Source organism: Harpegnathos saltator, unplaced genomic scaffold (genome assembly GCF_003227715.2).
Source record: "Harpegnathos saltator strain DR-91 unplaced genomic scaffold, Hsal_v8.6 scaffold81, whole genome shotgun sequence".
NCBI lineage: Eukaryota > Metazoa > Arthropoda > Insecta > Hymenoptera > Formicidae > Harpegnathos > Harpegnathos saltator.
In genome coordinates this window covers 84,725-107,430 of record NW_020230660.1, presented here as the reverse complement: position 1 = coordinate 107,430, position 22,706 = coordinate 84,725, and the positions used below count along the sequence as shown (strand labels likewise).

The 22,706-nt window shown below is 42.4% G+C and overlaps 3 protein-coding genes across 5 annotated transcripts; 1 reads left to right on the top strand and 2 right to left on the bottom strand.

Moving 5' to 3' along the window:
* Positions 1-136: 136 nt before the first annotated feature.
* Positions 137-9,941, bottom strand: kto (mediator complex subunit kohtalo). Its single transcript, XM_011153650.3, has 13 exons — positions 9,677-9,941; positions 8,944-9,594; positions 8,002-8,729; positions 7,119-7,899; positions 6,622-6,947; positions 5,883-6,414; positions 5,197-5,790; positions 3,409-5,120; positions 2,887-3,312; positions 2,195-2,693; positions 1,804-2,075; positions 1,450-1,611; positions 137-1,365 (listed from the first exon to the last, which is right to left on the bottom strand). The coding sequence occupies exons 2-13, from the start codon at positions 9,485-9,487 to the stop codon at positions 1,132-1,134; spliced, it is 6,810 nt and encodes a 2,269-aa protein (XP_011151952.2). The 5' UTR covers positions 9,488-9,594; positions 9,677-9,941; the 3' UTR covers positions 137-1,131.
* A 792-nt stretch (positions 9,942-10,733) lies between these two features.
* LOC105190748 (zinc finger protein 501-like) lies at positions 10,734-13,361 on the bottom strand. Its single transcript, XM_011153654.3, has 5 exons — positions 13,254-13,361; positions 12,583-12,812; positions 12,255-12,358; positions 11,421-11,791; positions 10,734-11,333 (listed from the first exon to the last, which is right to left on the bottom strand). The coding sequence occupies exons 2-5, from the start codon at positions 12,754-12,756 to the stop codon at positions 10,861-10,863; spliced, it is 1,122 nt and encodes a 373-aa protein (XP_011151956.1). The 5' UTR covers positions 12,757-12,812; positions 13,254-13,361; the 3' UTR covers positions 10,734-10,860.
* On the top strand, positions 13,050-22,223 carry LOC105190746 (death-associated protein kinase related). 3 transcript variants are annotated; one of them, XM_011153652.3, is made up of 10 exons: positions 13,050-13,196; positions 13,965-14,011; positions 14,086-14,212; positions 14,305-14,870; positions 15,578-15,668; positions 17,606-17,809; positions 17,905-18,046; positions 18,198-18,397; positions 18,473-18,625; positions 19,479-20,835. In XM_011153652.3, the coding sequence occupies exons 4-10, from the start codon at positions 14,837-14,839 to the stop codon at positions 20,833-20,835; spliced, it is 2,181 nt and encodes a 726-aa protein (XP_011151954.1). In that variant the 5' UTR covers positions 13,050-13,196; positions 13,965-14,011; positions 14,086-14,212; positions 14,305-14,836. The 3 variants fall into 3 exon arrangements, with proteins under 3 accessions (XP_011151954.1, XP_025162683.1, XP_025162684.1); XM_025306898.1 differs by lacking the exons at positions 13,050-13,196; positions 13,965-14,011; positions 14,086-14,212 and having other exon boundaries at positions 14,837-14,870; positions 19,479-22,223; XM_025306899.1 differs by lacking the exons at positions 13,050-13,196; positions 13,965-14,011; positions 14,086-14,212; positions 14,305-14,870 and adding an exon at positions 14,939-15,334 and having other exon boundaries at positions 19,479-22,223.
* The last annotated feature ends 483 nt before the right edge of the window (positions 22,224-22,706 follow it).

Genomic DNA, 22,706 nt, shown 5'->3' with positions numbered 1-22,706 from the left:
TTTGTGATACAAATTGCAGTACACATGATCTTGTACTATATGCTGTTCATTACGCTACATTCGTCAATGTTTCAGACTATATATATATATATATATATAGTCCGAAATATTGTTAATATAAAATAATGTTCATATAATAATAATAATAATACTTTACGAGAATCTACGTAAAAAGAAGGAAAATATGTTACAGTCTACGATTCCTTTATAGCGCTTCACTACGAGAAAGCATATCGACTCGATAAAATATTAAAACACGACTTTTGGCATCTAATAAAAGATCTCGATCGTACAAATTATTCTCTATATAATTAACCGAGTCTTTAAAAGCAAAAGTGGTGTAAATCAATAATTTATAAGGTTTGTTTTGTCCTCGTATAAGTAATGGCTGATAAATTTATCCATTTCGACTTTTTTTAATCATTAATTCGTTTCTCATCTTCTTCAATTATTCATTATTCAATCAGCTGGTTTTAAAAATCTTCTATAAAATGGAGTTTTGCGAGTTACCCAACAGTCCGTTTCGGAACCTATGAAATCGTTAAAAACAATTTTATGGTATGCAAGCACATTTCGCTCATCGCTATTAATAACAGACTAAAAATAACATTACTTATCTAGGATTAAATATGACGTCACATCTAATGTGGACCTTATCAATTATAGGTTTACTCCACTCTGGCTTCGAACGCCTCGACCAAAGGCCGTTCGTGTGGTCGAAATACCGCGATATAATCGCAATTATCAAAATGTTCGTTTACTAAAAGGAGTCCTGAAGTATGAAGTTCGGCTTGAGTCTCTTCGTGAGCGTCGAAGAATACCGTGACTTTTTTTTATGTCCGTTATATCAAGAGAGACGCGCGCGATAGCGTCTCGACATGCGCAAAGTACGTAAAATATTGACTGGTAAAAAATTGCAGCAAGTTCAATGGGCCTTAAAGACTGTAGAACCTGAGACGTGTCTCTTGCTCCATGTTGCACAGGCACTGTCTCACTCACTCACGCGGGTCGGGAACCCATAAAGTTGAAATTCACCTCACTATCTTCGTTTTCTGTATGTTGCTTTAAGTTCGTCACGTCGAACGAATAAATTTTTTTCTTTTGTATCTCTGTCGTTACTTCTATCCTTTTCTAGTAGGGTGGCGGTTGATGCTGGTAGGAATGTTGTGGTGGTTGGCTCAGGTGTCTCTGCAAATGCGTCACGAGTTGAGGAGTCGGTTGTTGCCCGCCGGCACCACCTTGCTGTTGCTGTTGTTGCTGCTGAGCCGCCTGTTGCTGTTGCTGCTGCTGTGCCTGTTGCTGCTGCTGCTGCTGTATGGCCAGCATCTGTTGCCTAATGCGCTGTTGATTGATCGCTTGTTGTTGCTTAAAGGAATACAAAGATTATTTCTCAACAACATTTCACAAAGATGATTCAGAAATCACGAAAGATATTTTTGAAAAACATACCTGTTGGAACTGCTGATTTTGCTGCAAACTAACGTTGGTCGTCCCTACTCCGGTCACCCCTACCGTACCTGGTTTCCCAGCGGATTGCCGGTAAGGAGGAGCCGGTTGATTTTGAACGCCTCCGCCCATTGGTCCCATCGTATTCATCGTTACGTTTGGCGCCTGAAATCATCGAGAAACATCTTCCTTAATACTTTTATTCATCCCGATAAAGTATATCTGACCAATAGCTCACTAAGCAATTATGTTTTGACATTTTCCCCTCTAGGATAAGTATTCATTAGATCATGTGAAATTATTGACTCTTAATTTAGTCAATCAGACATTGCTGCGTCTGAAGAGCAGTTGTCTCACCTGTAAATAAGGCGGTCTTGCAGCACCTGGTTGCATTCTTTGTTGCGGCATATATTCCTGGCCCCGTTGTGGGCCCATCATTTGTTGTGGATTGGGGAACATCATGTTTTGTTGTGGATTCAACATTCCTTGCTGTTGTTGCTGTTGCTGCTGCAACAACTGCTGTTGCTGTTGCTGCTGCGTTTGCTGCGGCGTCTGTTGTTGCTGTTGCGGCTGTTGCTGCTGCTGTATCATTTGCTGCCCGCCGTATCCAGCGTAGTTTTGATTCATACCTGCGTATGCAGAAAGTATATACCTTGAAAACATTTGACTAAATTTGTACTCGATCGTTAACGCACATTTAACAGAAGGCAATACCGCCGTCAAGTCGTTCATTCTATTTTTTGATTACCTTGTTGAATTCCAGCATACATTCCTTGCTGCTGCTGCTGCTGCTGCTGCTGCTGCTGCTGTTGTTGCTGCTGTTGTTGCGCCGCGAACATTCCCTGCTGCGGATTCATCCCGGGTGCCCCGTGTTGCGCCCTCAGCTGTTGCCTGATGAATTGTTGCCTCTGCATACCTTGGAACGCGCCCGGCCCGGCTACTGGGCCCGGCGCAGCGTTCGGCTGTTGTTGCGAGCCCATAAACTGCGTCGACGGTAACCGCATTCGCAGCATATTCGATAAAGCCTGCTTCGACTGATTCATCCCCGATCTCTCGTAACGAGGCCCGCTGACTTGCGCAGGTTGCAGCTGCTGTCCATAGCCATATTGTTGCGGTGTATGTGCCTGCTGATTGGCGTACCATTGTTGCTGAGGCTGCGGCGGCTGTCCGGTGAACATACCAGGTTGTTGCGCGACAGGTGCTTGTTGATTGCTGAATGCCATTTGTTGCAACTGAGATGGTGGTTGCTGTACATTGCACAAAGAAAATGATTTCCAAGGTAATAATTGTATAACAGATCAATTATCAAGGCTTAAATTTAATCTATAAGTAAGTTTAGCAATTCACATGTTGCGTCGGTTCTTATTGGCTTTCCGCGTCTACAATTTAACAATTTCCTTTTTCGCTTCTTATCAGGATTTTAATCCAATTCTTACATACCTGCATTTGCTGTGATATAGGCGTTGTAGGAGTAGCAGCTTTCGTACGTCTGTTGTGCCGTTTAGTCTTCATGGCCTTTCCCTTGCCGTTGGTGCCGGCATTACCAACCCCGACGTTGCCGGCGCTACCGCCAACTCGACCAGGTGAGTCGATACTCATCGGCGTGTCCGCCTTCCCGGGTTCTGATTCCTTCTTATCTGGCTCCAGGTCCTCCGGCGGTAACGGCGGTGGATCCAGATAATGGCTAGCTGGACGTATTTGACTGTGAGTATGGTAACGCAAAAGTTTATGCGCGTTCTGATATGTGAGCGGTTTGCGTTCCACTCTGATCGCTCTGAACCAGGCCCAGGAAAGCGGCGCGGGATTTTTATGGCCTTCCAGAAGCTCCCATGCTGATACTCTTTGCGAATCGCACACTTGCAGACCCTAACATAATTACACATATCATAGTCATCGCGCTAAGATTATTAGTCTTAGATTAACATATTCCTGCCACAAATATCTCAAGTCACTCTTATGTACCTGCTTCTTATCGATACTGTCGAATCCGGCGATCTTGTTGCCTTTGGTATCAGTCAAACATCCAACCGGCTCACAAGCAATAACCTCCATGGTCAATTTCGGTAGGGGCAAGAGCTGCCTGACGAAGCGAATGCTCGGAGAATTCCTGTCGCCTAATTCCTTTTTCAACTTCTTCATCAAATTTTGATAATGCTTCTTATTCTCATCCTTTTCAGACTGCGAGTCCGACACTAGTGTCGAATGAATCAAGGTCGCCAGCATGTCGATGACAGTTGTGAACAGTTCCGCATTGTTATTCAAGTCTATGACGCCGTAACTAACCAGCTGAACCAATAAAATTGCCCAGTCCGTCGTAGCGGTGGTGTTCCTCTGTATAGTGTCGAACACACCGCCGACCAGACTAAATCTCAACTGCAGTGCATCCTGCAGAACTTCCCGCGTTTTGGGGTCCTCAGAGCACTGTTTCTCTTCCTTACTCGTATTCAGAAACTGCGAGAGCTGCGAGTGTAACGACGTCAGCAAACCTTCTCTTTGATCGTCCTGACCTTTTAAGCACGTCAGTACCAACGACAAGAACGGCTGATGATTGAACAACGAAGGCGATTTCGACCGACCTCTCTCGCGTCCCGCTGCTTTGGACCAATTGCCAGACTCTAACACCTGTCCTGCTACTTTAAGAACTCTGCCTTGCACCGCACTCGGCAATTTGGAAACCAACGGAGCCACTAACCATATGGAACCCGACTTTTTGTCGGGTTTGTTGCTCAAGGTATTATTCAATTGAAAGACGTCGATCGCGGCTTTCGCGACTGTATCCAACCACTGAGAGAGTTCGTTGGAACTTGGGGTGAATTGCTTGTACATGAGTTGCAGGTCCAGCCAGGACATCCTCAAGCTCCATTGCTCCAAATTCTCTAAGATGTTGGTAATATGAGTCTTCTGATCGATAAAAGCCTCGGTCGCGGTCTCAGGATAACAGATCATATGTAATAATCTCTGAGCCTGCCGGGGTGTCAGCATAGTATCTAGCAGCATGTCCTGATGGCAAAGCTCCTCCGGATTCTGTAAGCATCGCTCCAACACCCATTCTTGACTGCAGATCTGTCGTAAAACATGATGAGCAAAGTCAGAGAATCCTTTCACGTTCTCAGTCGTCATTCCGGCGCTACTGCTGGACGAAGACATAGCCAGGTCAAGACCGAGGTCGTCGCTGCCACCTAAGATATCGCTGGTCCCCAAGATGTGGCTAATCGATAGTTCGCCGGGTCCGCTACTACTTACGCCGACCCCGACCCCAACGCTAGCAGGGCCACCTCCTTTACTAGAATGACTGAGGGGTACATCGGCTTTCTTCGGGGGCTGTTTGCCAGCTGTGGCATCACCGACAACCAATATAGCCTTCAACACCGCCAGAACTGGCCCTACTCTGATATTATTATGCGCCGCTGCCAACAGGTGTCTGTCGCAACTCAATTTGATACTGTAACCCCGTGAATTTCCGCTTGGCAGTGGATGAGGACTCGTACTAACGGAATACAAAGCCGGTTGCGGGCATTCGACGGTCTTGAAGAGTCTCAACAGTAGATGACAGGTTAAACGTGCACCAGCTTCCGCCTCCATATCGACGTCCCCGCGACCGTCGTTGCAAGTCTTCACCAAGGACGGTAGCGCTATGTGCACGACGAAATCTTCCAGTGAGAAGCAGTGCCTTGCTGTAAACACAACGAGTTAATAAATTATTGTATCATGACACGTTACAGCTGCAAGATATATCTTGTCAGAACTTACCGATTAGAATTGATGTGAATACAGCCAAAGAATTATGTATACTTAAATCTTGTACGTCAACTTGATTCAATACGTCGATGTAGAAAGCAGGACTGTTGGAGGAACAACAAAGCGCCATGAGTACTCCCAGCCACTCAGCATTGAGCGCGTTACAACAAGCAGTGAGTTCCGCGCAAGTTATGGCAATATCGTTCAATTTGTCGTTGTCCGTTTCACTGCAGACCGCGACGATCGCGTTACAAACAAAACTGTAACGATTAGCCGGAGTCTCGTTGAGCTGTCTTGCCCATTGCGGCTCGATTTTGCCACCTCTTCGTGGACTGGTGAAGACATCCACCATAAACTGCGAGTTGTAAACATGACTCGAAGGCGTCGGCTGCAACGCGCTATAGAGAGCGGTTCGAATTTTCGGATAAGCGTTGCTGAACGCCTCCACGCCGTGTGGCTTCGTCTTCAGGAGGGAACATGACGAATATAAATCGTACAAGTGAGCCAACACACATCGTTCGGCCGAGCTGCAATCACTCGGATTTGAGACATGCTTCACCACCTTGCACAATAAATCGAATACCGCTGTCGTTTGCTCAGGCGACACTGCAACAATTTTACGCAAATTTCACATAGTCTCGATTTATACAACATAGCCAATTACATGTAGTCTACAAATGTCATTATACAGTACTTACACAACAAACAGCAATGGTATCTCCTTAACACGCCGACGACGTACAAACTCAGACTTGTGGTATAACTGCGTACTAATTGACTATTTCTAGCTGTTAATTGTGCTTCTACTTCTGGTAGCTCCTTCAGGATTTGTATACAAACGTCGATTAGGCCGTATATATTCAACGCCAGTTCCATCAGGTCAAACAGGAAGGCCACATGTTCTTGTACCGGTAAATACGATGAACCGGCTAATGCGAATGTATTCAGCATCTCGATCACTTGCGTCGCGCATTGCCACGTCACGACGTGTTGGTCGAAGTAACTCAAGTTTTGGAATTTCATGGTGATAGCCTCGAAATTGAATTCACTACGAGAATGTTTCTTCACCTTGCCGCCTTCCGCGACGTCGATGCTAAATTTCTTGCCGAACAGTTTACACACTTCCTTCGTCATCTTCTTGACGACGTGTCTAGCCTCGTCCCTGACGCGTCCAACGCCGTACAGTAACACATGCCGCTGATTGCACTCGTGCTGACTGTACGTCTCGTCCTATAAATATATAAGCATACAAATGCCGTCAGATTAAACAAGATTTATAGAATAATATATGACGAGATCAATTAAAGGCATCAATTTTAAACATTGTACGAATGTATAATTTAAAATAATATCCAAACTATTCCAACAAGTTCATCCTAACATGTTTGCTGAGATTGCTTGGACAAATAAAAAAAAGAGAAAAAAAGAGAAAATTACTTGTGGTAATGGGAAGTGAGTGGTATACAATAAATGTCTGCTATGGCTAGACGGCATTTTCGAGTCGAGGCTCTCGTGACCACCATGACCAGTTAATGCGTCCTCCTTTGGACTATCTGGTGCGTCCATACTGTTCTGTTGATCTTCTTTAATGTGTTGCAGCAACTTGTCTAAATCGTCATCGATTTTACTGTCATCGTAGTCCATGGCACGCCCGTGATCCGGCACTTCCAATTTAGTCGGTTTCAGATCTATACCCGGGAACAAACTATCTTCGTCGATCGGCTCCCTGTTACTCGGTGTACCAGGTTTGCTAGCTACTGGACCTGGTGGAAATATAATAATTACACGATTAGAGATGGTCGATTTCTAAAATATTTTATATGACGTACAAAGTGCAAATCTGCACAATTGACACGACTCTTGTATTCACAAGCTTGAAGTTTTACAAATTCGAAATTATTGAAGAACGACTGGACTTTCAAATAATTCTCTACCTTGTATGAGATCACCTCTTGAGATGAGAGTGCACATATACGCGTCATGAGAGAATACATCGTGCCTTATTAACTCGGAAAACAGATGAACTAAATTCGTGAACTGAGCCTTGGATTGAGCTGAGGTGTTGTCCAATACTGGCGCGTCTACATCCAAGAACTTCATGAGCAACGGTTGGAAAATCGGTAGTACTGGCGGACTCCCGTTGCTGCACACGCTATCTTTGTCATCGTTATCGTTAGTCTCGCCGGTGGCCTCGCTCTGCCTCTTTTCAAGAAGCTTAGCGACCGCCATCGCTCTATGCTCGCCCCAACGTTCGGCACTCACAGCCCACTCGCATAAAATCTCAACTACTGCCGAATCCTGTTGTGGATTATATTCTGTCTTTGTGTCACGTTCATTAGAGCTATCTTTCGGTGGTGGTGTAAAGATTTTTGCATACAACGTGTCCAGTGAATTAGCAGCGTCCATTTTGTCGAAACTGTGTCGATCGAGAGCGTCCAATGCAGCTAACACTTTGGTGGTCGTCATTCCCGCACTGCTCTGTTGCCATTTGTCGCACGACCATCTGCCTTCTGCCGCTTGCGACCGGGCTCTTATGTTTTCCTGAGCGATCCTGAGTTGTTTCATCGTAGGATTGCCGGAACTCGCTGGCGGACATGGTAAAGCCGCGGGCGGGCACGGTAAATAATCCAAGGGCGATCCATTCAAAACCGACGGTGCTTTCCCTTCGCCGACGCTATTCCAAACCAATGCCGTGGGACATTCTAATGTGATGACCTAAAAGTACATAAGTAAATTTCATATAAATCTATGATACCTGTTCCACTTATAAATATAACATCCTTGCATTTATTTCCTTCTCTATTGTAAGTCATTCACCTGTATTATGGTCGACAAACTATAAATGACATCTCTGTGGTGCGCGCAAGTTAAATAATCATTGAAAGCAACTGTCAAGGGATTCGGCGGTCCTTGGATTACAACAGCTATCTCCTTACTGCCATTAACTTCATTCTTCGTAATGGACGGACTCTGTGGGTTGCTGTTTGTCTCAACATTGCTACACATATGTGCCAGCTTACGACAGCACAGATATGCCAATCGTCTGGCTAATAGTTCAGACTGTATAAATTCCTCGAGATATTGCAGAGCCAATGGTAACAGGAGTTTCAGTATGCCATCTTCCGAGGGAGAGGACCTAATCTTATCTAGCAATTCTAAGATCCACTGTAGCAACTCTTGTCTATCAAGTAAGCCTTCCTCAAACATGTACTTGGCCAATTGTACACAATAATGCCATTGTTTAAGTGCCAATTTGTGTTCCTCGTTCATTGTGTTACCTGTTGCAGGCTGACTGCTTGAAGTAGGTGTTGGTGGTTGATTGTTGGTGGATCCGTTACTATTGCTTGCATTATTATTATTGACATTGCTATTGTTGCTGGTGTTGTTGTTGCTATTATTTGTTCCGGTACTTCCATTGCTATTGCAGGAATTGTTTGGTGTAGTGTTATTGTTGTTAGTACTAGCTACATGATTGCCCATATGATAGTACTCTTGCACTTTTGACAACTGATCCTTCAAAAATTTTATGAGTGTGCCTGTCCATTCTAGATACAGAAACAAAGACAATCATGTTTAATATTCTTTGAAATCTTTGAAATCATTATAGTTTGCACAGAATATAAAAAGTAACAAGGTTTAATAAGAAATTTGATAAAAGTGCTACAAGAATCATACGTTACACTTTACTAATTAAATTGGGATACCTAATCTTATTTTATATTCTTTCAAATCTATTGTTGCAATAGAGTCTCAACTCACCTGTGGTTGGATCAGGTAGCTGTCGCTTCTTTATTTTAGCTTCTGATACTGCAACAGTATAAGCAGAACTGAGCTTGATAAACCAAGCTGCTCTGAGCATCGGCACTTGATATTCACAAAGCATCATAAATATTTCTTCCTTTTTATTAAAATTTGGTGCTTTCTTTGCAAGAGCAACTAATGGTTTACAGCCAGAAAGATCTTTAAACCAAGCTTCAATACCATTCTTTGTCCTGGCTGTTACTGGCCAGAAGTTGTCCTTAGGATTAATCTGTTGTCTCTTTCTACCAGTATCAGGCATTGTCGCCAGTTCTTCTTTTTTGGCAAGAATAGCGTTAAAGTATGCACCAACCTTGGCAGCAGTGACAATAGAATCTCTGGCTGTGCCGAACTCATGCGAGAGCTGGGGCATAGTCGGGAAACCATGCTTGACGTTCGTAGAGGTGAGCTCATCTTCCTTCTGTTTCGGTTCCTGCGGATAAACATCCGGAGGACCCAACCGCGGCCTCTTCAGCGGCCTCTTCTCGTACAGTATTCCCATCATGGTATAACCCGAATATGACGAGAATATATCGTTAGACAACGCACGATACGGTCATTAGCATCGTCGCTGCACTGACTACTGCGATGCAGTACGAGAGCGAGACTCCGCTGTGAAATTAACCGTGTACGCATATATCAGCATCGCCAATGACCCCGTGAATCAACACCTGTCTCAACGATCACAACACACCTCATTTGCTTCCCACGTATTGACGCCGTTAAGGTCACCGTGTCAAAATGCATCGTCTAAACGTACTCATGGTCGGATGATCGGGAAGTTCATTGTGAATTAGTCTATGATTTCTCAACAAGGGAGGTTCCGAGATTTACATAATTATATTTAACATCCTTCGCTGTGCCCTCGTTCCGCTGGAAAACACAATTGCTTAATACACAGCTATAGCTCATTTCAACCAATTCAGTTGTCTTCAGCTGTGTCAACGGCTATTGCACTTTATATACTATCGAAAAACGGCATTGCGATTCAAGAGAAACTCTACGAGACTCTCGATAAATTCCGAGAGCTCGAGGAAAACGAAAAGGGTTAGTATCGATTGTCGTTGATTGCCTATGTTAAGCCAGCGGTACACGGTGCTTGTTTTCGTGTTGGATTGCTTACTGGATGAAAATACTGCGTTCTGATTGGTGCATTTCCATCCATCTTCGGAAATGTACCAATCACAACGCAATATTTTCATCCAGCAAGCAATCCAGCACGAAAACAAGCACCGTGTGCCGCTGGCTTTATAGGCTGCGTTCCGATATTCACTGTCAGCACTGAGAATCTATAATATACGTGACGAATACTATGTATTTTCAGTACTGACAGTGAATATCGGAACACAGCCATAGATTTTCAGTGCTGGCAGTGAATATCGCAGCCATAGAATGGTAGTTATAGAATTTGATTGGCTAAAATATATCTTATTGTCACGACGAATCACATGGTTCTCGTCTGCGTCGCGCTAATTAGTAAATAACTAAAAACTTACTATTTATTATTGGAATTTCAAAAGTTGCAAACCTTTTTCGATAGGATAACTTTTAAATTTTACGCGTAACTTCAAGTTTGGTCGGATTCCACTTTTTATGTGTGAAAATACGTAACGAAAAAAATTTGTTTATTTAAAACGTAAGACATATAATAAAATGCATGCATTATATTTAATAAGCTTCTTTTGCAAGATGATCTTATGAAGGACAGTTATTTGAGTATATATAAAAATTTAACAAATGTGTTAAAAATTTCAAAAAAGATTTATAAAGTCTTGTTCAATATTAGGATATAAATGTTTTCTAATTATAGTTGCTTCTCATTCTCGTCATTCTCGTCATTGAAGTAACGAAACGTATCGAGATATGTGAAATATGTTATTATGACACGTTTTCTACAGATTCAACTTGTTCATTTGTTTTTACTGATTTATCAAATGATACTGGAAGATTCATCGTTGCTTCTCGTTCTAATAATGCGGCATTTATATCAGGAGGCAAATTATGTCCTATTAGTTTACGTATTATACTTTTTCTTGGCATGCCGCTATCTTTCCTTTTCTTTCTCTTTTTCAGTTTTTTGTCGTCTTTTTCACTAGATTCATGAAGACGTTTTGTGTGTTCTATTAGCTTCTGTTTAGATGAAAGTTCTGCGGAACATATATCACAGCAAAATTTGTGGTCAAGATGCTTCATTCTTATATGGTGGTCTAAATTAGATTTGTAAAAATAAGTTCTAGAACATGTCTCATATGGACATGATATAATCGGTCTATTTTCAGAATGTGTTTTAGAATGAATTTTTAATTGGCGTTTTGTGCGGAGAACTATGTTACATTTGTCGCATTTATGCTCTGAAACAGAAGTTGGAGATCTTTATATTAAAGTTTATATTTTGTTAAAATGATAAATTTACATTATATAACACATTGTATTCATACCTGTTTTATGTTTTGCCTTATGTTGACGTAAAAGTGACCATTTATCAAATACTTCTGAGCATCCAGAAACTGGACAGGAATAACTTTTTTCATGTGTTTTTTTATGACGATTAAGTCTAGTATTATTTATGAAACGTTTAGGACACTTATCACATTTGTAACGTGTCTTATACATTGTAACTTGTTCTATACAATCAATGCCTATAGGAACTGTAGGCACTGAATGTATAGTTTGATGTTTAACTAAGCGATATTTTTTTTTAAAATTCTCACCACATTCTTTACAAGAAATTTTTCTTTGATCATGTTGTTGTTTGTAATGACTTCTTAAAGAATCAATATTACTAAATATTTTTGAACAATGATTACATCTAAAAAAGTCATAGAACAAATATAATTATAATATATAAAATAAAGGTACTGTATCCTATTTTACAGTATAAAGTATCCTATTTTATTTTTGACATTTAAACATCTTAAAAACATAAAGTTTCTTGAATAAATATTTCAGACAAAAATTGTAAAATTTTGATATTTTTACAGATAAAATAATCAGAAAAATTCAAGTTAAAGAAGATTATATAATTTTACTTACTAAACTGGAGACTGACACATTAAAATGATATTTAAAAATATTTCAAAGAATATTATCATTTTATACTCTTTCAAAATCTTACAACTTTTGTATAAAAGCTTTTTCTCAAAAAACTAAATTTTTTTTATATATTTAAATGTTAAAAATAAAATGGGACAATTTGTGTATTAATTTATATATATATATATATTTATATATAATTAATTTATATATATTTATGTATATTATGTAATACATACTTATAACATGATTTAATAGGATCGTGTGATTTTATGTGTCTCTTTAGATGGCAGGAAGATCTGTATGACTTTGTACATCCTGGATGTGTACATGCATATGGTCTCTGTTATAGAACATTTCTTAATCATTAAATGTTGACATCATATAGTTATGAATATTTTAACATATCAGCTGTATATATACTACATTAATTGGTATAATACAATAAAATAAAATATATTTATTAAAAACTTATTAGAAATATTGTTTGTTTATTTCAGGCATGAAGTTATTATTTGGAATATCGATAGCTAATATGTTAATACTGATTCTTTTCTTCTGAGATACCTCTCCAGTATGCAGCCTTATATGCCTTTCTAATTTACCAATCCTTGGATACGCAGCATGGCAATCTGGATAAGTACATTTAAATTTTTTCTCTTCTGTGGTAGTAATTGGTTTATCACTTCCACTTTCTAAACTAGATAGAATATCACTGTCCTGATCAGTTGAATAACCCATTTTAATATTAGTTCAATGATTTAGATGATGATAATCTTTATGTTGGAAAGTATTTTCTGAAAGTATAAGAAAATTTATTATTGTATTTGATTGTATTTAGCCATTAAAATAAGCTTTTTTATTTGTGTCTTACAAGCTGTAAGATTTGACAATTGTAATATAGTTATAATCCTATATATATCTGTAAACTATTACAATGCTCAAAGCTAAAAATTTATCAGAGAAAAATTGAAAAACCTGTTATTTGCAAGATTTAACATGTGAAAATATTTTAATTTATCAATCCTTTATAACTTTTAGAGATTTTAATTACGAGTGGCTTATTTGTACAGTACAAAGTAAGAAATTGTGGCCTGAGTTACAAAGGTGGACAAATATCAGGAATATAACCTCACTAACAGTATCCAATATTCAAATTGTTAATATCATCTACAATACACGTAAGTTTTTTTTACGTTGAATTATACGCAAAGCATTTTAATAGCTAAATTACTAACGATTTATCACATATAAGAAATGAACTATAATTTTCAATTTTCTGCACGTGATATCTCTTCGCACACGAGGAAGATGTAAGAATGCGTGAACCGCTACATTGCGCACGTGTGCGCATGAGCTGTCAAGTTCATGTACCGATAAATTTAACTAAGTAATTTTAATTAATGAATATGCTTCGTATACCACCGAAAACAGATATCAAAATAAAGTAAAAATATTAAATTGTATATATATACGTATAAGAGGAATATTAATATATTTAATAGATTTTTCCTCAAACTTTTATATTGTACAAAATAGAATCTTTTCACAAAATTTGAATTTGTCCGTATAACTTGAGGTTTTCCATTAATTTAACTTTGCCTTTTTGATTATCTAACTGTAAAAAAAGTTGAACTACGTGAGCAAAGTGCAACAATTATGATGTGAAACAATAACAAATATTATAGGCTTCTTTTCCCATACGCGCCATGATATAAATCAGTGCAATGCATAGGTTCGCGTTAAAGCAAATTGGAATGCTACGTGCGCTCACTGGAATTCGGGTCGCCAAAGACCACGATAGTAATTGGGCCAAGCATGTACCCTATGCCCCATGAAACGTTTCACAAAAGCGCAAACATCTTTTCCGATTTAGCTGACTTAACTGCTTGTGATTTATTGCGCGGATTGCTGGAATTTTACTTATTTTATGTTTTTCACTGTTGCAGTAAGGCATCAACCAGCTAGAATGCGTTGGATTTCTCATTTTCGCACGGTGAGAAGCTTCAAAGTAGCACATATTCGGAGTTCCTGCGAGCTTTATCGCAAGACTTGTTTCTGTTATTTTAGCTCATAGAGCATGCTCCGCCGAATGAGAAAGGGGGAGAGAAGTCGAACTATTAAAAGACTAGGTACTCTATATACCTAGCGAATGGAATTTGTAGAATGGCGCGGCACTTAGTGAATGAAGCCTGGGGTGTGTTACATTAATCTCATAAATGATAAGGCCGACAGGCTTTAATTCATTAATCAGCGATGTAATTTAATCAAGGTATCGGTATCTTTCAGGCATCAGACTGTCGATGATGACCAGCCATGGTGTTCGCATCTCGATTCAAGATTCATTACGAATCTATAAAGGGGGAATTTCATGGACGAAGAGAAGGGCGAGAGTCGCGCGCGCGCTCGAGACGAAGAGAGATAGAGAGGGGGAGAGGAAGAGAGCACGAGAGACAGACGCCAGCTACTGAATCCCCACTTCGAGATTGTTGGGGGCTACAGACCACGTGACCAGCTAGCAGAATCCGCGGCGTCCGCCGAAAATCTAAATCCGTCCGAGCCGAGGAAGAAGAAGAGGAGGCACTCCTCTCGGTCTCCGCGGGCGACACTAAAGCACAGCAGCACAGAGATAGTACATAATCGCTCGTGGCTCACGACGGATCGATCGAGATATTCGCCGCGTTCGCTATACTCGCGCGATCACGGTGGAGTCCTCGCCTTATTTCACCTCTTTTTCCCTCTTGCGAAAAGACGATAACACAGCGGTAGCTGCAACAGCGACGGCGGCGGCGGCGATTCGTCGTAAGGTCGCACGAGGAATATGATCCGCGTGGACGAGTCGGACCCGGTGGGAGGTAAGAGAGAGAGGTGGATCGGGGTGGCGGATAATCGTCGGGAAAACCGGCGGGGTGTTGAGCGAGAGAAACCGCGGGAAACGCTTCGTGATCGACAACGCGCGCCCGCGCGCCAAAAATCTGTCAGTGCGCTCGGCAGAAGCGCGACTCACGCGAGGATCATTTGTCAAGCTACAATCATTACACGATGTTTCATTTGTTGCATCTCGCTGATGATCCCGTCGTTACAGAGTTATAACCAGACACCAGACACTCGTCTCAGAGGCGAGACCGATATACTCTCGGGGTGTTCGAGAGTTGAAGATGCGCGTCTCTCACACGATTTGTCGCGCTCCCGTTGCCTGGAATAAACGCGAGATACTATTTTCACGTGTTTCACAGCATCAAAGTTCGAAATCTTCAAAATTATATCATCTTTAATTCAAAGGAGGATATAGAGAAACGTAGAGGATTAAGATACGAAAGTATACAATAGAAGAAAAGAAATATAAAAATTGAGCCAACTTTTATGGCTAATTAATGCTCTGTGAAAATTAGATTGTGCTCGTATGAAAATTAAAATCAAATCATTACGTAATAATTTACGGCCTTCAAAGGCAAGCGTCAGAGGCTCGAGAGCAGATCACTTCGACTTAGGCTCGCGCAACACCTACGCGACGTTTCATTCGATGCCTCCAATTCTAACGATTGTACTCGTTCGTTTTCAGAGATTGAGCCCAGCTTCCCCTACAGAGACGTAACTATACGTCGAGGTGTCGAGTTCAAGGACGATTATGACATTCAGGCGGAGCTCGGACGGTGAGTGATTAAATCCGTCGATCGGCGGATGCATATAGACGCCGGCGCGACGAGTGCCAACGACGTGTCGATCACGCGTGATCGCATGTCTCGAATTAATCTCGCTCGCGAAAAACATTAACATGTCGATCCCGAGCCGAGGTTCGCTCCGGAAGTTCGACGACGGTATGTCGACACGACGACGTACTTCTTCAGGAACGCCGACTGAAGTTTGTATATGTTATGTGTCGGCGAGGTTTACGCTTCGCCCGGTCGTGTATCATCATTCCTGCAGGTTCCATAGTAAATCGCAATTGCGTTTCAGCTTCGTGCGATACGCATGAGAGAGAAAGAAAAAGAGAGAGAGAGAGAGAGAGAGAGAGGGAGAGAGAGCTTTGCGCAACGGTATTTTTATATATACCGTTGTGTCACTGGCCGTGGATGCTATGCGCAATAAGATTTTCTGGACGACAGTAAGACAAATCTCGAAAGGCCCATCGCGATATTCTAGAGGAAATCCCAGCATTCTCTTCCTCTGTTTTTCGTTTATTTTGGCCCGGTGAACATTAGCTGACAATAGCATCAATGTTATAATTTCCTAGTCAACAATGTAACTGTTATGCGCAACATGTGTTTTGCATTACGTTGATGAGTGGGAAACTGTAATACTGATATAATGTTACTGTTACTCAATGTTTACTCTGAGTGTTTTATTTAATAATATTCTATTGTATAATGTATATATACATGTATAATCTTAATAGATCACGATTGTACTTGATCATTGAGGCGAATCTGAATGATCCTTTATAGGGGAGTGATAAATTCTGTAAAATCAAAAGACTGATTATTAATTTTAGGTCAATCAGCGATTAAAAAGATAATGGCTGTTATCTGGATCGAATGGTTGTGACTCGCCATTCAAACGGCTTTCGAGTGTTCATTACGCTCGACATCGTCCGGATATCGAGGTTGCCGGATAATTTCCACAAATGTACTTACGAATATCGCATATGAATATCTTTTTACCTTCGCACATCCGTGTACACAGGTGTACACAAGTGCGGAATGCAGCGCGTGCTGATAAGGTCGAGATGCATGCGCCGGCAAAACACGGTCTGCTCTCATGAGTAATCAAGGACCTGCGATATATCTATAAATAATCTGTTTCTCCCGACCGTGAGTGACGTACAAGCGTCAAATCGGCGAACGTCGTGCTCGGCGAGCGTCCCGACGCTCTTGACACCGGCTTGAACTCAGCTGACCTGCCGGTGTCGGAATGCGGTTTGACAATGAAGCGTCTGTCGATGTGTCTCGTTCGCGAAACACTCAGTAAAAATTAGAAACGCGAAAACGAGTTAAAGCAAAATCGACTCCCGTAAAATTGTGGACAAATCATTCTCTCTCTCTTTTTCTCTCTGGTCCTATCTATTTTCAAATTATCGGCGATCTTGGCGACGGAATTAAATGTCAAATCTGGAATACAAAGAAAACCACCTTGAAATCTTTTTAATTCGAATAAAGAATGTATGTCTTCCCAGGCACGATTGAAGAGCAGATATAAGAGAGAAACAGTAAGAATTTTAATTAATAATGCAAGTACGGTCATCGCGTTCGCGCTAACTTCCGATGATTCATTGATTTGGCCTTGTGACAGGCGTGTTGTGTTCCACGACACCGTCGGGCGAGCTACGCCAAGACGCGGGTGTATGTACAGTTTTGGCAAATCTTCTTATTCGTCGCTTTCATACGTAATTTTTTGTCGCTCGAGAATGTCACATGCCGAGCAATACATTTCATAGAGAGATTTCGTAAATGACGGGCTTGTTAGGCCAACCAGTGACGACATTGTTGAATTTTTAGACAGTTACATATATCTTCCTCTTGCCATATTACAGATGAAAAAAGAATCAGAGGATTTAGCTTTCGATTGATTTTTATTCTTTTTTTCGTCGTAGGGGTAAGTTCGGGATTGTTTATCGATGCAAGGAAAAAGCGAACGGCTTGATGCTCGCCGCGAAGGTGGTGAACATCATGAAGAAGGAGGATAGACGAGCGGTGCAGAGGGAGGTCGACATCATGCGACGCTTGCAGCATCCACGATTGATTCAACTGTACGATGCCATCGATTCGGGGAAAAAGATCCATGTCATTTTAGAATTGTATGTTTTGCACGTGTTGTGCGCGAGGCGCGCATAAGGAACGTAAGATCAGAGAAAGACGCGCTACTGCATTGCTAAAATTTCCATCATTTAAGGATCGACGGTGGCGAGCTCTTCGAGAGAGTGATAGACGACGATTTCGTGCTGACGGAACGCAGCTGCGCCGTTTTCATGCGGCAAATATGCGAGGGAATAGAGTTCATGCACGGTCAGAAGATCCTGCATCTCGATTTGAAGGTGAGTCAGTTCAGTTGCGTTGCGATTCGTGCTGGTTGCCTCGTAAGGCTCCGACAGAGTGTACGCTTTTAATATCTCTTTTAATTTCTCAATGTGTGTTACGAAGAAAATATCTCTATGAATTGTTATGAGCAAGCTCTCTATTTTATAGCCCGAAAATATCCTGTGTCTTACAAAAGAAGGCAACAGAATCAAAATCATAGACTTTGGTCTGGCGAGGGTATACGATCCGAACAAGAAGCTGCAAGTGTTGTTTGGTACGCCCGAGTTTGTCGCCCCGGAAGTCGTGAATTTCGACCAAATCGGATTCGGCACCGATGTGTGGAGCATAGGTGTTATTTGTTATGTTTTGTAAGTAGGTCTTTGGGGAGAGAAGAGAGAACGTCTCGTCACGGCAACGATCGCGTGCATGTACTGTCGTTGCAGATTGTCCGGTTTATCACCGTTCATGGGCGATACAGATATAGAGACAATGGCCAACGTCACTATCGCCAAGTATGACTTCGATCACGAGGCTTTCGCCGAAATCTCCGATGACGCGAAGGATTTCATCAGGTGCCTCCTGGTAAAAGACAAGGAGTAAGTATGCTCTTTCGCCAAGACACATTACTCTCGTTTCTCTCTTTCTCTCTCTCTCTCTCTCTCTCTCTCTCTCTCTCTCTCTCTCTCTCTCTCTCTCTCCCCCCCCCTCTCTCTCCCCCCCCTCTCTCTCTCTCTCTCTCTTTTTTTCTCTCTCATTCATGTTTCTTCTTTCTCTTCTTCTTCTTTTCTTCACGTCGCATGCGAAGTCTGTTACCCGCTGCTTGCGACCGCGCGCGTTCACGATCTACCCTCTCGAGTGACTGTCGCTACTCTCAGAGGAGAAGAGAGTCCTCTCTCCCTCTTTCATGCAGCTAATCGCCCCTCTTCGCTCGCTGTGCACGAGGGTGTGTGTATGGTCCACGAGTCTATGCTTGTCACGGCTACATGCACTGGCTCCCATTGTTGTTTTCCTTAAAAGAAAATTCTACTTCCGGTGATCATATGCATTAACATTGGTCGATACTGTACAGGCTACATAAAGAGAAACGACCATTCTATCTCGTGATTAAACATCAGGCGGCAAGAAGTGCGGACGGCATCGGCACAGACGGCCTGCTCGTCGACTAAACAACTTTTCATCGGGAACCTTGCACTCTCGAACACAAGCGCAGACGTAAAGACACGTATTACACCACACACACACACACACACACACACTTGTATGGCATCTGAGCATCACTGTCGGGCACCTTTTGCACGTGCACCGCCACTCTTCGTCACGCGTTTTCGTCTTTTACCGTGTGCCCTCGGAACACACGAGTGTCTCTCCACGCGCGAAGGGGAACCTATCGAGAGTGCCCACGGCATTAGAGCACGACCGTCCTCACGACGAGCCTTTCGAATCTTTCAGAAAGCGATTCACGGCGGCGCAATGTCGGGAACACCTCTGGCTGGCCCGCAAGACGAGCGCTAGGACTAGGACGGAGAAGGAGGTCGTGGGACTGGCGGAGGCCAAACGAAAGGCCTTGATCGAGAATCATCCGCCGGTCGTAGGATTCGCCGACGATTACAAAGACGAGCTGGATGTGACGAAGGATAATCTCAGGCTGTTCGTCGAGCGCTGGCGAGAACACCCGGACAGCCCGTACACAATCGACACGTATTACGCATTGCCAAGGAACCCGACTCGTGAACGTGATGAGTCGGTGTCCTTGCGAGCTCACAGTCCCTCGCCCTGCGACAGTCTTCCCAGCAGCAGCACGTTGTCGGAGAAGGTGCTGGAGCCTGTACGAGATAATTCCAGTAATCTGTTATCTGTGCCAAGTCTCAGTTTGTCCCTGGAGAGAAGAGCGTCCGAGGGTACGGCCATGCGAAACCGTCGCGACCCTGCCAGTCAGATTGCTCTCGCTGAGGAGATCATCAAGCTGTCGGAGCATCTGCGTGCGATCGCTATGGGAGGGTCGCGCGCGAGCGAGGAGGATGTGGACGAAAGTACGATGAATGCAGCGCAGTGTACCGTAAAAAAGAAGCTCGGCAACAACGTCGGTAACGCTCGTGGTACGTACGCGAAGAGCAGCGTCACGTTGTCCGTGTCTTGCAACGAAAAGGAAGAGACTAATGAGATCACAGAGAAACTGTCCAATATTACGAGGCAGCGAAAGCTCAACGGGACGACCTTTCACAGTAGCCGTAGCTTCGACAAATACACACAGGATACCAATCCTGGAAACGTGTTCGTAGCTCTCCGGAGAACGAGCATCGGCGACGGCGAGACGTCTGACAGGCGTAAGGGCAAGAAATACTCTATGGAACAGTCGACGGTGATCTCCGAGACGATCGAGGAGAAGTTCAATGAAGAGATGACGGGCAAAAGGTCTTTCCCCCAAGCGGCCTCCGTCAGCAGGCCAGAAGAGGATGTGGATATGACGCCACCCTGGCGACGGTCGCGAGTCAAACGATGCTTCGGCGAGACTAGCAGGGATGTGCCGCGAATATCAAACTTGCGGGATCTGCACAAGAATCTGAACCTCGACGAGCCGAGTAGCGCCAAAGATCTGCTGTTACATCTGTTGGGCGAATGGGACGAGGCCACCGCGACACCCTGTGCCGGTGCCGGCAGGAAGTCCGTCAGTATAGACTGGTGTGCCGGAGACTCAATCGCCCGGAGGACGATGAACTCGTTGGCGGAGTACTTCCAGTCGAAGCAGCAGGAAGAGCAACCTCCCGACCACGTCGGGTCCTCGACGTCACCATCGATATATCGCTGAACGTAGAACGCGCGTGTCCGCGAATCGCGTACGAGTACACGTTCACGGTTCGTGCTTCGGTCGCGCGCGGATTTCTCAGGACAACGCACGACGTTTTATCATATTATGTAGTCTTATTCAGTCGTGAATCTGTCTTTTTAGAGCGACCCTCACGCGCCTCGGCGCCTTTCAGATGAGATATACGCATCGCAGAGGTCTGAGACGATATTTATAATCCTCGATAATAAATATAAGAGTCATTGATATCTTTCATGTTTTAGAGAGGTTGAGAAAGAAAAATTGAGATGGGAATTTTCAGTTCGCGAAGTTGCGAATTTCTAATCCTCGAAACCGGAGACTGATTTCACTGATTGTCATATTCCTCTCGGTCGTATTCCTTCTTGCCATTCCTGCCTATTCATTTTGATCCGCGCGAAGACGATTAGTCGGGAATTAAGGAACGAATTAGATTTGCTAGTAACCGAAGAGCTACTGTCTCTAAATTAAACGCGAGAGCTTTTGCTACGCTACCATAAACACACCCTCAAATGGAGCTGAAAGCTTGATATGATACGATCGTGCGTAAATTTCTACTTCTCATTGAAGCACAGAATGAACTCAGCCTTGATTCTCTGCAAGTTAATATTCCATCGTGATGCTTTTAACAAAAAAGACAATGCGAGACAGCTTCTCATTTCTCTCGGTTTTGAGAATTCTCTTCGTCTGTAAACTGCAGCTTTCAAAACACGTTTAAGCGAAATAGTAGTATTATTCTGTCATATTGTAGTGTATTATAGTGTAGTGTATCATAGTAATTTTAATTCCGTTCCGAGACTCGTAATGGATAGCAGGCTAAACTTAGATTTTTTACTAAGAATGCTGCACTAAATTTGCGAGAAGGATAGAGAGAGTTGATTGCAATAACATACGTATATTTATACATTTCTGATCAAAAATGGTTTGTTTATATTTTATATTTAATACAAAACACCGTAGCATATAAGAAGAATCGTGACATCTGATTATTTTGTTCGTTATTTCTCATATCGGTGTCCATGTAATTAACTCGTTGCAAGTAACTTCTTAAAAAAGTAAGATCTACAGAGAATGTAAGAAATGAATCAAATTGTAATAACAGACGCTTCGATCAATCTGAAGTCGATTGTTCTTGTCTTCATTTTTCGCGAATCGTCTGTATTGTTTTCAACTCTCGTATTTTATCACAGTTGTATCGTTCATGCGATAATGCGAGACGCGAAAGAGAACATTCTTGTTGTTACTAGTTAGTCTACATGTGATAAATATATCGAGAAATTGATTAGTTTTCTTGCTCTAGGAATAGACCATCTCCTGGCAAACTTATAGAGCACCGTTGGCTGGAAGCCGCTGTGGAGAATCCAATTCAGAAGCACCGATTGAAGCGCTACGTTATTAAGAAACGCTGGGTTAAAGCCGTTAATACTATCTTGGCATTGAAACGAATGGGCGCGCGTTTAGATTTAGACTTGATCTAGTATCGGTAACGACATTATTAATCCGATAATTACTTGTGTTTCGTATTATATACGGGTAAAATTCCTCACGTTCAACGCGTGCGTCGTATTTTAGGTGAAGAATTGGCAAGAGATACAACGGATAAAAGAGAAATTGTCATAAAGTGAAACAATGTCGAGTGCGCATTATGTTGGCATAATTCCTTGGCTGTTCAGAAGCGAGAATATTATATCCTCCGCAATGCATAGAATAAGGCTCGATGATTAATTGAATAAAAGTGTCCGAATTATTCCATGTTAATCGAATATAGTTGGTCGGTAATACGTTGCAGTCACACGAGTATCTTGAAACTTTTTCATACAATTTTTTTCTGAATATCATTTGGATTTATTCGAAAG

What these genes read in the sequence shown, in the direction of transcription:
- kto (XM_011153650.3), bottom strand. Translation starts at nt 9,487, where the DNA reads ATGATGGGAATACTGTACGAGAAGAGGCCGCTGAAGAGGCCGCGGTTG. An exon ending in CTCACTTCCCATTACCACAA is followed by an intron (nt 6,415 to 6,621) that starts GTAATTTTCTCT and finishes ATATATTTATAG; the next exon opens with GACGAGACGTACAGTCAGCA. An exon ending in CAAGACCGCCTTATTTACAG is followed by an intron (nt 1,612 to 1,803) that starts GTGAGACAACTG and finishes CGATGATTTCAG; the next exon opens with GCGCCAAACGTAACGATGAA.
- LOC105190748 (XM_011153654.3), bottom strand. Translation starts at nt 12,756, where the DNA reads ATGGGTTATTCAACTGATCAGGACAGTGATATTCTATCTAGTTTAGAA. An exon ending in TAAGGCTGCATACTGGAGAG is followed by an intron (nt 12,359 to 12,582) that starts GTATCTCAGAAG and finishes GTTCTATAACAG; the next exon opens with AGACCATATGCATGTACACA. An exon ending in CCTATTAAATCATGTTATAA is followed by an intron (nt 11,792 to 12,254) that starts GTATGTATTACA and finishes TGACTTTTTTAG; the next exon opens with ATGTAATCATTGTTCAAAAA.
- LOC105190746 (XM_025306898.1), top strand. Translation starts at nt 14,837, where the DNA reads ATGATCCGCGTGGACGAGTCGGACCCGGTGGGAG. An exon ending in ATTCAGGCGGAGCTCGGACG is followed by an intron (nt 15,669 to 17,605) that starts GTGAGTGATTAA and finishes TTTTCGTCGTAG; the next exon opens with GGGTAAGTTCGGGATTGTTT. An exon ending in TCCTGCATCTCGATTTGAAG is followed by an intron (nt 18,047 to 18,197) that starts GTGAGTCAGTTC and finishes TCTATTTTATAG; the next exon opens with CCCGAAAATATCCTGTGTCT.